The sequence below is a fragment of the Cataglyphis hispanica genome, chromosome 20 (genome assembly GCF_021464435.1).
Source record: "Cataglyphis hispanica isolate Lineage 1 chromosome 20, ULB_Chis1_1.0, whole genome shotgun sequence".
Lineage (NCBI taxonomy): Eukaryota > Metazoa > Arthropoda > Insecta > Hymenoptera > Formicidae > Cataglyphis > Cataglyphis hispanica.
In genome coordinates, this window is record NC_065973.1 from 2,608,323 (window position 1) to 2,625,030 (window position 16,708).

Below are 16,708 nucleotides of genomic sequence, written 5' to 3' on the forward strand. Positions count from 1 at the left end.
GGCTGTTCCTTCCCTTTCTCATTAATCCATGCATTAAGCGAAAATTCGTAATTAATGGGGCCACCGATTAAATACACCTTCTGGGACAGCTTACAAATGTACAGCTTTTCCGTTTCCTCCAGAATAAGAGAGAATTTTTTTATTCATTGTAATTAATACTCTCTCTCCTCACGGCACAAATCTTTGTATTTTAAGCGTAACGACTGATAACGTAAAAAGTTAATTAATTAGTGTCATACTTCGAAATGGTCAGATGCATTTATTTAATTTATCATTAAATAGATTATAAATTAAAATATATTCTTCGATGGCATAAGTTATAATTTCTAAATCCACTGAAGTTTAAAAAGTTATTTATTATATTAAAAGAACAAGAAATTTATTCAACATATAGTAATTAAATATTGGAAATTTATTAAAGAATTCTATCAAAAATGCTAAATTAGATTATTAAATATCTTAGAATCTCAAGGTCTCCTAAAACGCAAAAGTTGTTTGGGAGTGAAGAACTTTAACAAAATTCAAGTTCGCAGAGCGGCATTACATTAACGTCTCTAAAACATACAATCTTTTTTATTCAGGAAAGTCCCTAAAACATACAATCTTTTTTATTCGGGAAAATCGTTGGAGTTTACGGAATCGCGCAATTAGGCACGCTGTTATCCAACCAGCGCCGGCGGTTTCTTCATCACTGTTTGACGTAGATCCCTCTCATTACGCCGTTACATCAGCGGCTCTCGCCTCGTGCATTCGCCTCGTCTCGCGTTTTCCACACACAGAGGAGGAGAGACCGAAAAAGTCCATCTCGCCTTGACGCGGATGTTGCCTCGCTCTCTTCTCTCTCTTCCGCTTGAGAGAGAAGCAACCGGGGGAAAAGAAATAGGCAGAGAGGAAACGCTCTGCTGCCGGTAAGCGCAATCAGTATGCATCTAAGGTTTCCACGTTGATGTAACAAGCTTCTTCTTATCCGCGTTCTCACTTTTTCCTACAACGCAGTCTGCTTTTCTCTCGGTCTACTTATATTGTGCGCTTCTCCTATATATATATATATATATATATATATATATATATATATATATATATATGTAGCGCTTCTTCTAGTAACCACCACCCACATCTATATTTTCTGTCGAAGCTTCTCGCGGTGAATTCGTGGCGAGAAAGGTCGGGGAAAGGCTAACCAGGTATGCCCTCTACTTATCCCGGCGGCTGTTTGTTGGCTAGAATCGCCTACTTCTTTTTCTCTCTCCGCGAGCCTAAACTGCGTCCTCCTTCTTTTTTCCCTTTCTTTCGCTTCGCCACCGCCAAGCGTTGATTGTGACCGAGCTTTTTGTGCGGTTTTGCCGGAGTTAACTCGGTCGTTTAGCGGCGCGGAAAAGGAAGGTGGTTGCTGACGTGAGGACACGACGGTCGGACGAGAACGGAAGAGAGTAAGCGCTGGTGCATCCCCTCGAGGGGTGTCAAAACAAAAGCCACCGTAGATAATTTTACCACGTAGTCTGCGAGCCGACGACCCGAAAAGATTGTCCTCGACAATCTAGAGGCGTTTGACAATTCGCTCGAACGAAGGCGTTTATTATCTGGGCGCCGGTCGAGAAGAGCAAGAGATCTTAAGCTCGAACGCGATGCATCGTTCGTGGGTTCAAAGTGCGCTCGGAATTAACGCATGCTTCTAATTGTTGTAATATTTTAAATCATTGATCGAACATTTAAAAGGATTTAAAAATAAATTTATAAAAAACCAAAATATGCTCTGCATAAATAAATGATTAAAATATATGCGCGTTATAATAATTGAATTTTTACACACAGGATTAAATTAGACAGACCTTGAAGAACTTGATTTGCCGTGACACGCGGTGACACCTCGCAAAGATAATCACTTTTAAAAGCGAAAGGAAGTCATAGGAAAGCACGAGTACCTGCGCCCATTTCGCTAACAAGATATAAAATAGTAATAACGGTCGAGACTAGCTTCTCTAACTGCTTCTTCTGAAGGCCTTTAACCTTTCGGTAAGATTATAAAATCGCGAAGGAGGTAAACGTCCTAATTTTTACACCGTACTTTCATATATGCAATAATTATATAATTGTATTTTGTATTGTGATAAAATATATTTTGTATAATATATATTTTGCCGATAGCAATATATATTCCGAATTTTAGCTCTTCTTTCGGTTTCAAATTTTTTCACATCTTAAATCTTTTTTTTTTATCTCTAGCAATATTCCCGTTAACTCGAGTTGTTTCGTTGATATCCGCCGATATCATCACGTTTATAACATTCTTGCGAGCAATTAAAGCGTCCTTAAATTGCTCGTAACCGCGCTGCCTAATGTTGGAAATTCCGAACAAAGCAATAAACGCGGAAAATTCCACGAGAGGGCAATAATCTTGAATTCGAGCGGCGCAGAATCGACAAGATTGTTTTTTGATGAAAATTTTTTAATATTTTATGCATTCTATGCAACGGAAAAATATAGGATTATTCTTTATTCAGATTAAAGCAAGAATTATATTACAAAACATTTAAGTAATTAATTAAATCTCGCAGCCCGTTTCTGACACAATAAGTATATATTACATTCGAATATTACGTCTCCGCATTATGCTATCACGGGAAGTTTAACGGCTGTAGCGGAAGTAATTAGAGAACTCTTTTTCTCATGGACCTGAATCTGGGTATTTTCTCATGAATTGTAAATGCGACCAAGTTTTTTAATCTCAGTATCGCATCTAAAAATTCAGATTGTTTATTTACAATTCGCCCTCTCGACCATAGACGCGACGAAGGATAGAGAATATTTCGATTATTCGAAGAATAAAGCATTGAGGGATTTATTCGAATCTGTATAATTTCTATTTTCTTCTTTTCTTCGCGGGCGCACAACTAAGTAGTGCGAATTAAGTTTATTAAGAATTATAAAAGAATTGAAAAAGACTAAATTATCTTTTTAAGGTGAAACACATACATATTTACAAGGATAAAATAAATTGACAAGTCTGAAAATATTTAAACGTGACGTTAGTATGACTTCAAACGACACGAAATGCTCACTGAATAAAACATTATCCTCCTTCGTCCTTTCTATCACAGACTGAGATAGCGAAATAGCGAAATTTCCTTAGGTATGCATATTTTTCCAAAAACGGTAAATATGCATTTCCAAGAAAATGTTACTTTATACTCCCGGATGATTGTTCGGACGAAGGATCGCGCTTTTCTCTCCAATCCGACTGAATCCCCTTTGGTTTTGTTATACATGCAAATAACCCTTCAGAGTTCCCGAAATGCTGGTCCTCTGGGCAAACGAGATTGGAGGGTGCGAAAAATAATAATAACCATAAAAAGCGCCTGAGGTATAACGCGAATATTCTCGGAATAATATCGCTCAATTTGAATTATTAGCGGCGATTTTTCGAAGAGACTTCTCGCGCAAACGTTTCTCGTGTATTGCACCCACAAAACGTCTCTTTCACTTATCATAAACATCGCATATTTTGCGATGTAAATCGAAGAGAGAATTCGACGTTTGTAGAGAAACGAATATGCTCGCGCAATTCCGTGATGCGAATCGTCCACATGTTTGTGAAAATCCGGCGCGAGATCACGCGCCTGGAAAATCGATTTATTTATTCGGGTTTCAATGCAGGAAAAGGATTATTTGCATTCAGCCAACCACGCCGCGGACAGAGCAAATAAAGAGATCTCTGTGTATTATAATTGCATAAACTTATTCCGTATTTCATGAAACACATTATGTTACGCGAGAGTATAATTGTCCGATTTTGATGTTTTCGCCAAAATTTTTTAAAAGACATTAACTATTACTATTATAAATATTATCACTATTAGTATTGCAGTTAGACAAAGGTCTCTATTTTTGTATCTGTGCAATATGTGTTAAACGAAAGAAACCAACAAGTTCAAGAAGAAAAGAAAAACTCTTAGATCTCGAAACTTGAGAATTCAAGTAGATGAGATCGAGGGATCTAAAAAACTAAAGATCCAAGAGTCTCTCAAGAGAATGAAGATATAACAGCTTAAAGTTAAACATAACAACTTAGATGACCTATATATTTTAAAATCAGATTTATGGAGATATTCAACTTATTAATGTAAAAAAAAAAAAAATTAAAATGTAATAAAAATAAAAATTTAAAAAATTATAAGCTTGTAAAATTCTGATGTGAGTTACGGAAGCTGAATGAAATCGTGTGATCTCTTCCCGCGTACGGTACTTTCTTCATTGACACACTACTTATGCATTTGCCCCTGCACGCATAATGCGTGATACGAAACGCGATTACGAAACGTCGTCGTCGCGACGACAGCACCGGTGGAGTTTTACGAAGTCATTGTCGCGACGACATTCTGATCTGCATCTAAATTGGAAAAAAAAAGCGTGAAGCTCTTCACGCGTCGTGAACGCGTTGCGTTGTTCGCGGATTTTTACATACATAGCGGATGCTGCCGCGTAATTCTGTTATACGTCATCAGATAAAAGATTCGCGTCTTTCTTTCGAGCTTTTCTTCCGATCCATGCCATTGTTATCGGTTAGGTTTAAGTGATAAATGCATCGCGATAATTTAATTTTCCTAAAGACATTATAAGAGAAACGTTTGTCTCTCATTCGTTTTCGTGTTCCATACATTATGCAGATAATTATTTCTAACGAATACCGTCTTGCAGATTTTGTATTAACACGGTATAATTTGATGATGAAGAAAATGTCATTTGAACGGACATATAAATGTATATCTCATGTTATCTCGACATATTGCATATATATTCCATTAGTGAAATTTGCAACAATGTCCTTTGGATAAAATGTTATATAATTTAAATGCAAATGCGATTTCCTTTTTTCCATATGCATTACGAGAAACTCATACATCATAATTCAATATAATCGAATCGGCTAGAGAAATTGTGTCTCTGTATAAAAGTACAAAGACAAACGCTGAGTTTCCATTTTCCGATATCGCAATATCTGAATACTTTGCGAGAGAAATTCTACGATAGAGTGCGCTCTCTATTGATAAAATCAGAGATAATAATAAAATTGGAACAATTCCGCGAGCTTATTTTATCACTCATTTTTGCCTTTGTTCGATAATTTATTTCGACATTCACGACTATATTAGTTTGTTACGTACAATATAACGGAAAGAAAAGGATCTTTCGTGTTTCATGGTTTTCTGCATACTTTACTGCTGTTTCAAGACAAAAGCAATGGTGTTGCTTTCGTAGCAATGTAATTCTATCCGTCACACATAAACATGTACGTTACTTCGAATAGCTTTTAACCAATTTTATTGGCTCCATAAAGCATCCGGTAACGTTGACGTATCGACATACGGATGCCGTAACAAAAACGTAACGCGACAATAAATTGTCACACCTTTCATCGAGATCATGCCAATCTTTCAAAGGCGCGATATCATTTTGCCTGCGCGATCTCGCGAGAAATTATAGCCGATGAGATTATATCGAGAAATAAAAGCGCGCGGTATCACGGCATTTATATTTGTTATGCTTTATGAATACAATACGGAAAGTAATCGCAATTTTCTCATTTTGAATAAACATCTATTTCGTACTATTTGTCTAAAGACATTCCACAAGGCGCAATAAATTATGTGGATCCTGAATTCTTAAATCGAGAATCGCCAGTTTCCTCTCTTTTTTTTTTTTTCAACGTATCTCGCATCGCGTGCATTTCTATAAACACGGAGAGCTTACCTGAATGATTCTCGATTTATTGAGAATCGTGTTCCCCGCCGGCTGATAGCGCTCCATGTCCCTCAGGATACTACGTACGCCGAGATCGTCCGCATCGACCAAACGAAAGGCAGTGATATTGACAAAATTGTACTTGAAATCCTCGAGGTCGAATGTTTCGATATCCTATGGAAAAACCGAGTGGGTGAATCGAATCGCGAATCGAGCGGATCTCTTACTATGCGTTTCAATATCCCTAGAGTACTTACAAAAGTCGTGAAGAGGTAGTGGTACTTGTAATCATTCATCTGCAGCTGCAGGATCTGCAATATATGCGAAACGATATGGTCAGCCACTTTTCCACACGAAATAGAATATATAAATTACACATTCTTTGTCTCTATCGCTCTCTCTCTCTAGTAAGTTTTGATCCTTAAACTATAGACTCTCAATTTTTTATCACAGACAAGTTTTCAATTCGATATACAAATAATTGTTTTTATTTTTTAAATAACGTTTTAAAAAACGTCTTTTATGTACTTTGATAAAATCTATAAAAAATATTAATTCAAGATTATTTTAGTCTTAAATTAATAATCTGTTATCATTTTTTTTCATAATTTTATGATTTATAATTCAATTCTTATTCTCATTTTTTTCAAACTGATTCTTAAATTAATTTTTTTTTTAAATTTATCTCAATGGCTATTTTTTAAATATTTATTTAGCCAATATATACATAAATAATTGATTCTAATTAATTACATCATTTAATAATTTAAGAACAACTTAAAGAACGGTTATAGAGTATATCTCGAACGTGTAATGAGTGTAGAGTGATTTACCATTCGTAGAAAATGATGCATGTGCTCGGGCTTTGTGTCCACGATGAGATTTTGAATTTCCTTGCTTTTCATCTCGGAGAGGATCTGCCTGTACGAATTAGGATCCGCCTGCCTAAGACTGATTTCGATGTCACGGATTTTCGGTGACCTCACCAGCTGCCGCAATTTCACCAATCCTGAAGGCCAAAATAAGTCACACTCAATCACTAAAGATGTATCAACGATATACGAAATGTACCGAGTTAATGTCTCTAAAGTCGAGACTAGAATCGTTGCGGTGCCGTTATCGCGAGAGAATTCACACGAATTACATATAAGGTCGGTCGCTTAATGGCACGGAAACCCGTGAATCGCACTATCCGACGAAATCAATACTCTCCCGAGCGTCTAAGTATGATCAAAGTATTCGACTTGCGGGTCTTCCGGAGAGGCGCGGATATCGTTGCAAGCTACCGTCCAGAACTTTGACTCTCGTTATTCAAAAGCGCGGAGACGAATAGTCAGTCGGTGGTCTGTCGACCCTTTCGGACAAAGAGGACAGATATTCAGATAATCTGTCAAAATAAACTTTGCATATGCTCGAAACGAGATTCGCTGATTAACAAGTATGTGATGTTCGCGTATATTGATTCCTATTTAAATATGGGAACCACATGTTTTATAGATCGTAATGACGAATCATACAATTCTGCACGCAATTTTGGCTTATTTTATTTAATTGTTTAAAAACTTTCTGTAAAAATATAAAAATAAAATTATACATAAATTACTATTACAATTATCATTAATTTTACATTTTAATTTATATGCAAAAAATATCATTTTATATTTCAATTGTTTATCCGAAAATTTAATAAAATAAGACAAAATAGTTAACATAAATATTTTTATTTTCTGTTTTAATAAATATTACTTTTATCTAACAATAAAAATGTATAGCAACATTCCACTTAAAAATATAATAAAGACAATAGTCATGATTAAAATCTTTTTAAAAATAATTTGAAATAACTTTTGGCAAAGAAACGTGCTTCGGCATGCGTTTCGTTCAAATGTTAGCAGTAATTAATTCAGAGACAAGCAAGAAACCGAGTTTAATTGAAGCCGTGTCGGCGGTAACTCGAGTAAGACCAATGTTCTCATGTAAGCAGATTTTGCATCCTAGGGGACAACACACCGGACGACTATCCTGGGACAACAACACACTGTGAATATACCGTACAATAGCTCCAAGTTAAGCTATGTTACGTTAATACATCATCACTATGATATCCGAGTGTAGTATCTCTTTGCGATATATCACGTCGTGCAAGAAGAAAGTGATATCGTGTGATAACAAATTTACTTGCACGAATAGCATAACAGAAATTTGATTGAAATTTCACAAACATTAAGCAATTTATCAATATTTCGACGATAATCGTGATTTGACGAATTTGGCAAATGTGGCGATGTGGCGAAAAATCATGGGTTTCTATTTCTTTTTTTCATTATTTGAGAGCGCTTTGCAGCGAGAAAAATAGTTAAAGAGGTAGTTAAATGGTAGTATGCGCGCTGCTGCTTGAGTTGAGAATAATAAGTAGAGTATTTCTCGCGGTTTGCGGCGCGACTCGTTGCAGCTCAAATTATTAACACTTCGCGTGCAGCGGGAACGGACTTTCATGGGAGTCGTTTGAAACGGCGGTTTTAATTAAAATAGCATTTCAAGCGTTCTACTTGCGCTACGCAATTTCACGGATGACACACGAGAGTGGCACCTCTTATGAAAATTGACATGGCGAGAAGCCGTAAAGGGCGACGTATTATCGCGTCAAGTTGCGTTTCATAAGGTGTTACAACTGGGATAATCCGTATATATCAATCAAAGTGAAAGAGCGAGATCTTACGACTTGCGAATATTGCGAACTATTCGTAGATTACTATGCAGCTAGGGAATCGGCGTTGTTAAACTTTATGTATGTTATTTAAGGGATACCGAGGAAAATTGTGTTTCTAGAGAGCGAGCAAACGTCACATGTGGAATACAGGGAATGCAATTTCTCATTACGACCAGTATATTCTCATTACGATCCGGAATATAAAGTGGAATAAATAATCCACAAAATTTACAAAATTTTATTACATCTGGGATGTTAGAATAAAATAATTTAATGAGAATTATTAATAACAAGCAAGACGCAAAAAACACAGATTACAATATATATTATTAATAAAAAACTATTATACATTACATAACTTAATTTAGGGACATTTTAACATGTAAGAAATCTCAATGTTTCAATAAAAGTGAATGCAATGTCGTGAAAAATGTCAAAATCATGTGGTAAATGCAAAAAATTAAATTTTATGTATGGCATCGTGCTTAGATAGTTATTTTTACATTCATATATAATTATATTTTATCTTGTTTAAAAATTATAAATTATAAATTATAAATTATTTTGAAAAAATGTTATATTATTGCAGTATTATATATAAAATATTTAATGCATACTAAGCAAATTATTAAATAATTATGTCTTATATAATTTGTACTTTTTCTTATACATCTAAAATAAAGATTAAAGTGTCTATTTTATGAAACAATATATAATACTGACCAATTAATCTGGGATTATTATTTTTATGTCAACGTGTCTCGAGATGTACCTAAATTATCTTACATAAGTATCGTCGTCACACAAATCTTGGGAGAGACCTATCGAAATAATTGGCTACATCGCTTGAGTTTTAAAAAATGCGGAATAAGAGAAAAATTGCCAGAGCTAAACCAAACGCGGGTGACGTTTATCCAACGATGAGGATAATTTCTCTGGGGAGTCTGAGAATGCGCGAGGACGTAAGCGTCTATTTCCAGCGGGAAACAGATTATTATATCTTTTTTTATACACCCTCTAATGGCGGCCACTTACGATCCGTGCTCGAAATGTCGATATGCCCTCCTACCTCGACGACACGGCGCGAAATATTGCGCTGAGTCGGCGTGCGCGAAAGGAAGCTGTCAACGACTCTACTTGCGTCCTCCTTTTTCGCTCTTCGCCTCGAGTGGATCGCCGCGGTGACAGACGATCGAAATAATTGGATCGGCTGTCTTAAACATGCACATTTCAAGAGGACGACCGAATGAATATTGAAAACGCGAGTGAGCGACCGCGACCGAAAGATTTGATTAAGAAGTATGCATTATGAAGTAGCGCTTTAGAATATACATATAAACAAGTTTTTGTGATTATGCAAAAGGTACTTGGTAACGTTTTTAATAATATGCCAAGAAAGAGTACAACTTTTCTTGCACTGTCGCAATTATATTTCGATAAAAAGAACGAAAAAAGATGTAACAATTGCTTTCGTAAAATTTTCCATAAAATGCTGTACAATATTTATTCCTCGAAACTTACTACAATATTATGTATCATATTCTTAAGTAGAAATATCTCTTAAATTTTCACGATCTTTTCAAATAGAAAATCGAGCGTAGATTTTTTTTCGTTATTTGGTCGTCGGCGAAAGCAATACGCTGTAAATAAATTTAATCATTGCGCGATTTATATTTAAAAAATTGACAAAATAATTAATCAGTACCTCAAGAAAGAGGTAACAATAAATTTTGATATTATCGATTTTACTTTCTTAACGAGGATATTTTATAATGAATGTCATATCAACTTCAGATCACCATGCTTTTTTATTTTGTCGAAAACAAGGCAAGAATAAAAAATAAAAAAGGGAAAAGAAGTCATATTTGTTATTTTTTTTAAGCTACAAAGAAAAAAAAAGAAATAGAATAAAATACAAAGTCTAAAAGTATTAAAAAAAAAGAAATAAGAAAAATACAAATTTGAAACATTTGTTTAAATATTCAAGATTTATCTGTTCATTCAATGAAAATATTTGTTTGAAATTATGTTAGTTATAAATTAATTACATTTCATTCGCACTATCATGTCTTTTGTCTTTATGCATTTAATATATTAATTTTATTTACTACGCTATTTCTTTCGTCATGCTAATAATAAAACGTAACATTCAACGCATTCACTTTATACGTTGACAACGCATAATAACGATGTCTGTTTATTCACCACTGATCAAAGGCAAATTTCTAAAACATGTACGTGACGAGATGAGTTTTCATTAATTGCCCCGAGGATCCCAAGAAAGCACACCATTTTCGGATACTTTGTTTGCCCCGTCAAGATTGACCAGTCATCTGTGCGAAAAGAAATGTCGAACGATCGCCGAGTTATTCGAAAAGTTTTCGAAGACTTTTGCTGTGTCTAGGAACGAGCAAACTCTCTTTCTCTTGAATTCCTTCTTCATTGTGATTTAGCCGTCGTGTAGAACATACACACCCGACTCGACACGTTTTGCAGGAGGTCTGCTATAAAATTCTCATTACGACAGGGAATGATTTCTCTCTTATGCGTGCAAGAGCACGTAACGGGGGATACTTGCTAAGAATCTTCCGCAAAATATGGTGGCGACCATGTGTAATTTTCACAAATGCGCTCCGCTTCGTGCGGATTCTTTGAACTTTCTTGTAATTACCGAATTATAACGCTCAGATCGTGCGAAGAATATTAGCGGGATTCGCGTTCGGAGGCAAAATCATTTAGAACACGTGGCTGAAATTAGAAAGAAGGGAGGGTGGTGGTCGGTCTGTTTGCCAAAATTTGAAAATACGTGAGAGAAATTATCGATCTTTCTAGACAATATTCGTGGTACGTGAGGAAAATGAGATTAGCAGAGTCACTTGATGGTAGTTATTCAGCGAGATTATTTAAAACACGTGAGAAAAATGACTGATTAAGATATGCGAGCGGGAGATCGCGAATAATTTTCCTTTTAAGAAATTCATAATACATGATGAGAAAGATAAACTGTGCAAATCAGGAGAGATCGAAGTATTAAATTCTGATATAATGTGTGCGTTATTTGTTTTCCGGTAGTTTCGTAATAACGTACATGTATGAGATGTGATTTTTATGTAAATTCAAGATATTTTTTTTGTAATCCGCAAGATATAAATAAATAAGTTTTACATGAAAATACAAATTTTATATTCTCTTCTCTTAATATTCTTTTTTTTTATAAGCTAGATAATAGTTAAGGATGGCAATGGATCTGGTATTAAGAAAAGGGAATATTTGTAGGCAAGCTGAATATCCGTCATATAAGTTTTACTGAATACTACTGGGCTGTCATCTTCAATGGTGAAATAAAAATATGATCGACCACACCGCGTCTGGTTTTGACGGATCTCATATAAGAAGGATTTGACGTTTTTCCCTTGAAGTAGCAAACTTTACGAGGAGAATGTACTACAGAATAAGAACAAAAAAATCCGCAAGCGGAATATATTTCCCGCAGATAAAATGCCAAAAGTAAAGAGTGACATTAAAAATTTTGTGTACTCGCTTATCATTAATATTAAAAGTGTTAATAATATCTTCTCGACAACTATCTCTACAGTTAAAAATATACATTCTGAACAATGTTAATGTCGTTATTTTAAATTTATTCGCGATGCGTAAATTTGACATTCGATAATATCCGCGAAATATAAAAATTTCTCGATAAAAGTTCCAAGCTGCCGTGAAGATAAATGAAAAATATGCTAGGCGGAAACTCTCGTGCTTTTTTTCATCATTCTGTATTGAAATATAAAAATGCAGGGTCGTGCGTTCAGCGTGACGATTCGTCCTTCCGCCAGTGACTCCATTATTCTGGAGGTTTCACGAGGAATGTGGACGGTAAGACCTGGTGCGGGAAAAGGAATGTGTGTGTATATGTGTAAGAGAAAGAGGGAGAGAGACGAGGAACGAAAGAGAGAATGGGGATGGATGTGAGGGAGGAACGCGAAGATGGTTGTTCGATAGGATGAGAGAGAGAGCCTTGAAAGTTTCACAATGGGCTGTGATGGGCCGGGTTGAAGGTTCATTGGCGATTCTCGGGATGTAAGGAAACGGAATCAGATTTCGGCGGGACTACGAAGCAGGTTCAAAACCGTTTCGACTGCTCGACCTGCTTCTTTTGTCCTCCTTTTTCCGCGCTCAAAGAAAAAGACAAAGCGGAAAGTACCATCATCTCTAGTGTTGAATTTTCCTTCCCTCTTTCCGTACCGAATATGAATCTCGAGATGAATGGAGAGGTCAAACTTATTACGATCGTAGATTGAAAATTCGAATTAATCGTGAAACATTAATCCACGCGGTGGTTTCACTTCGATGGACTCCCGGATGTAATTACGACGTCGGAATCTCGCTGCCGACTTGCCGCTGAATAATGTCTGAGAAGCACGTCGTTATTCAGTGCGTATAAAGGCCGGCGCGCATGGAGGAATGTTCGCTTAATATCACGTCATATTATCCGCGTATATATTATCTCGCGTATATATTATCTATATTATTCCAATCGGCAAACTTTTCCAACTTTGCTCCCTTTCATCTGTGTAATTTCAAAGTTTCCATATTTTAATGCGACTGCTTGATCAATTTAATATAACGTTTAACGGGATAGCAGAATAAGAAAACACTAACTCTTGTTTAATTATGTAATTACTACTTGTATAAAAAAAAAAACTTGGAATTGAATCACATTATATAAAGTCACATTCGTGAATGATGCATAGTGCTGTTTGCAGCGTTTCTAAACATGTAACGATGAAATGATAGTGTTATGTGATACTGATATGAGTAGGTTAGTAAATCATGTATCATCTTGTCGACAAAATGGGATAAAATAACTCTCGCTTAGTCACGATTTCCCTAGCTCGCCATTAACATCGTATATAGCTACATGTGGGGAAACTTGGCGTTGATATTATATCGTGCCACGGACACAGGGCTTCATTGTGAAGTCTATTCACTGCCAACGAGTTATGTAGAGCACGTTTATTGTGCGGAGAAGCAAGGTATCTAATGCACCGACTTGATTTTGCTCGTTTTGCCTGATCTCTCTCTCTCTCTCTCTCTGTCTCGTGTAAGCGGAGGAAACTCAATTAAAGAAGATAAGCGAATGAATGAAGTGCGGCATACTCATATAAAGTATGCCTGTCGAATGTAGTAATTACATTAATTTAGCGACATTTCAATGAAAACGTTACCTGGATTCAAATAAATATTAAATAACTGATCTCTCTTATTATATGCAGAATTATATAAAATACTAAAGAATAGATAAATAATTTATTCTCATGCATTAAAATTCAAAAAGAAAATATTTATAGAAATGCTGCTGAGAATTCTCTTAGAGCCCGAAATTCTTTGGTATTCTCTATACGTATTCTATGTGAAATTCCATTTGAAATTGCACAAGAAGCAAAGATGTTTGAAGTCTTCGAGGAAGAACCGAATTGACATTCCACAGAGGTCTAAAAGCATGCAGGGAATAAGGATTGTGGAATTCTTCAAGCACCAACGAGTCCACAATATAGAACCATTCACAAAACATTTGTATAAAATTATAAATCGTATTATATATAATGTTTAAATTAACTTAATTTTATTTATAACTTTTTGTAATCAGTTACAAGATACCCTGCACGTTATTCATATCTAATTTTGTTATGTATAAATATTAATTATTTATTTATTTGATGTAGTGCAATATTAACTACGTGCTTGTAATCTGATTGCACACACAGTACTTTAAATTCTTGTACAAGATAAATTATTTGAAATAAGGAACATCGGTCGTTCGATTAGATACGATGCGGCGATTTGAGAAGCGCGCAAAGTGGATAGTAGTTGTTCCTGGTCGGGAAAGTTTCCGCGTCGTCGCAGGAACTCCACGAGACGGAAAACGAGTAAAGTAATCGCGAATCGATATCAGCGGCTCTCTAAACTGCTTGAAAGTTGAAAGAGATCTAGTACCCTCGCTATCTACTTCCCCGAGATCACTGTGTCGTCGAGAAACTCAACGCGGCATTTGCTCGACGATTGAATCATGTCAATTTCGCAAACTGCCCGAAGAGAGGCAACGAGATTTTAAATTTGAATTGATCGATCCATTAACCATTCCTGTTAATCTTCTTCAATTCATCTGGCAACGCAAAATCGATATATAATAATACGGATTTGCATAATTGGGATCCTGCAATAATTTACGTGCAATTTCGACAGCGATTGTGGCGTAATCAAAGCGGTCGCGGTTCAACGTTGATTCGAGAGGGTAAAGCCGACATTGAGCCACTCGAACGACATATCACTGCCGTGATGATGTTCGATCCTGTAGGGAAAACGTGAATTTCCACAGAACGGATCCGCGGACTCGTAACGGCAAACATGCTCGAGACGTGTACGATTTTGCCAACTTGGATCCCTTACACTTTGCGGGTACATAGCGCGCCGGAATTGAAAGTGGAGGAAACACGGAGATCGCGGAGTCCCGGTAAATCTCTCGAGGAATTCAATGCCGATCCTGGAAGGAGGCGCGAGGAAGGGAGGGTGGACGGAGAGAGAGGATGATGAACTCAACTCCGGGGAATCAGGGGTGTTCTAATCGGCTTGTACGTGTACTTCCATGCACTCTCACAAATAGCTAAGCTCGTTGTGGAAGGTGCTTTAAACTCGTGAGATGTTTTTATCGAAAGTCGTCGAATTCCGGGGGAAAATTTTATAGAGATGAAAAGATAAAATTATCCACGCATCGAGAGGGGAATCAAGATTGGATAGAAAAAATTCTGGTTCACACCTACAGCTTCATTGGTGTGAATAGATCAATCTATCGATGGTATCGTTTAATTTCACTTTGCCAGACGCTAACGCGTTTTACTCGACTATATATGTTGTATGATACCGCTTTGTATGTTGTGTAAAGCTTCGTAATAAAATACCGTTACAGAAATTCGAGCTATGTGTAACATGTTTGGTTAATTTCGTTATCATTTTCACATCTATTGATCTATTAAATGCAAATGGATCATAGTACACTAATTTATATCTAAAAGATTGGTAATGTTATAGGCAATAAAATTTATGATAGATAAATTGAGCCTCTCTCTCTCTCTTTATTTTTATATCAATATTATTTCATGATTCGTATAGCTATTTTTGGTATGGTTTTGTAAATATCACATTATATTCTAATATAACACAATGGCAAAAAAATTACATTTTATTATAATTCTTATATAATTAATTTTTGCGGATTAATTTATATATGAATTTATATATTTTAATTCGTTAAATGTATTTAAGAAATCTTCGTAATGATAATTGACGAGACCGGATTATAATTACGGTAATTTATCTTGTGACACGTTATAGGCGACTGCGATTTGCGAAAAACCGCCTGCAGAGACCCATAAAATATCTCATGACGCGACAAATGCCTCCAGACAACGGATTTAGCGGCGATCTTGCAGAATCGTCACGCGTCGCAGTAACCGCAGAGACGGCTCACGTGCCGCAATGATCAGTCACGGGAATATTCCGGCATCGCAGAATTCACGTTTATGTCGCGCGATTCTTCTTCTCGCGTCTTAGCACAGCTTCTAATTCAACGCAATCGTGCCCGCTCGTTATTTCCACCAAATTACGGGAGCAGTTCATGCGCACAGACGCCTGCGTTTGCATAATTAATGCGTATTCACTGGCGCGTCTTCATTACGAATGGAAATCTTGAAGTGCATCAAATCGCGCTCGCAATTTCGCGATTGCAATTTGCGCGTGAAGATTCGAAAGAGAAAGCGAGAGGATCATTTAAAAGATAGAAAACAAAAAACGAGGTGATATATATTATTCCAGCAAAAATTCGTTGCTTTTACTTTTCAAAATTAAACTTAACAAAATTATCGCGTCCAATTTATATTATTAAGATATTAAAGATAACAAAAGAGATAACATTGTATAAATTTCTTCGAAATTTTTCTTTAGTTTTATATTCTTAGCACCTTGAATAAGTCTCTATAAGAGAACATTTTAATCTTTCCGGGAAACTAGGAGAAATTCCCTATCTAAACGGGAAACGTGCTTGCAACGTCTTCAAATTACTTAAATAAGTCCACTATGCGAATTTATTAAAATCATGGAACTGACTTGCTAAAACGAGAGAATGTTCTTCCTTATAAAAGGAAGAACTCAATCCGGTTTCATACTTGGTTGAATGTTTCAAATCATCTATCGCTATCTTCA

The 16,708-nt window shown here is 36.0% G+C and overlaps 1 protein-coding gene across 8 annotated transcripts in view; it reads right to left on the bottom strand.

Annotated features, from left to right (window-relative positions):
• The window catches only part of LOC126856896 (glutamate receptor ionotropic, kainate 2-like), a 135,658-nt gene that overhangs the window by 71,098 nt on the left and 47,852 nt on the right, over nucleotides 1–16,708 (bottom strand). For all 8 annotated transcript variants that reach the window (XM_050605882.1, XM_050605879.1, XM_050605880.1 and 5 more), the window contains exons 5-7: nucleotides 6,573–6,748; nucleotides 5,997–6,050; nucleotides 5,749–5,913 (exon numbers count right to left, since the gene is read on the bottom strand). In XM_050605882.1, the coding sequence (XP_050461839.1) occupies nucleotides 5,749–5,913; nucleotides 5,997–6,050; nucleotides 6,573–6,748 (395 nt within the window). The remainder of the gene's footprint in view (nucleotides 1–5,748; nucleotides 5,914–5,996; nucleotides 6,051–6,572; nucleotides 6,749–16,708) is intronic.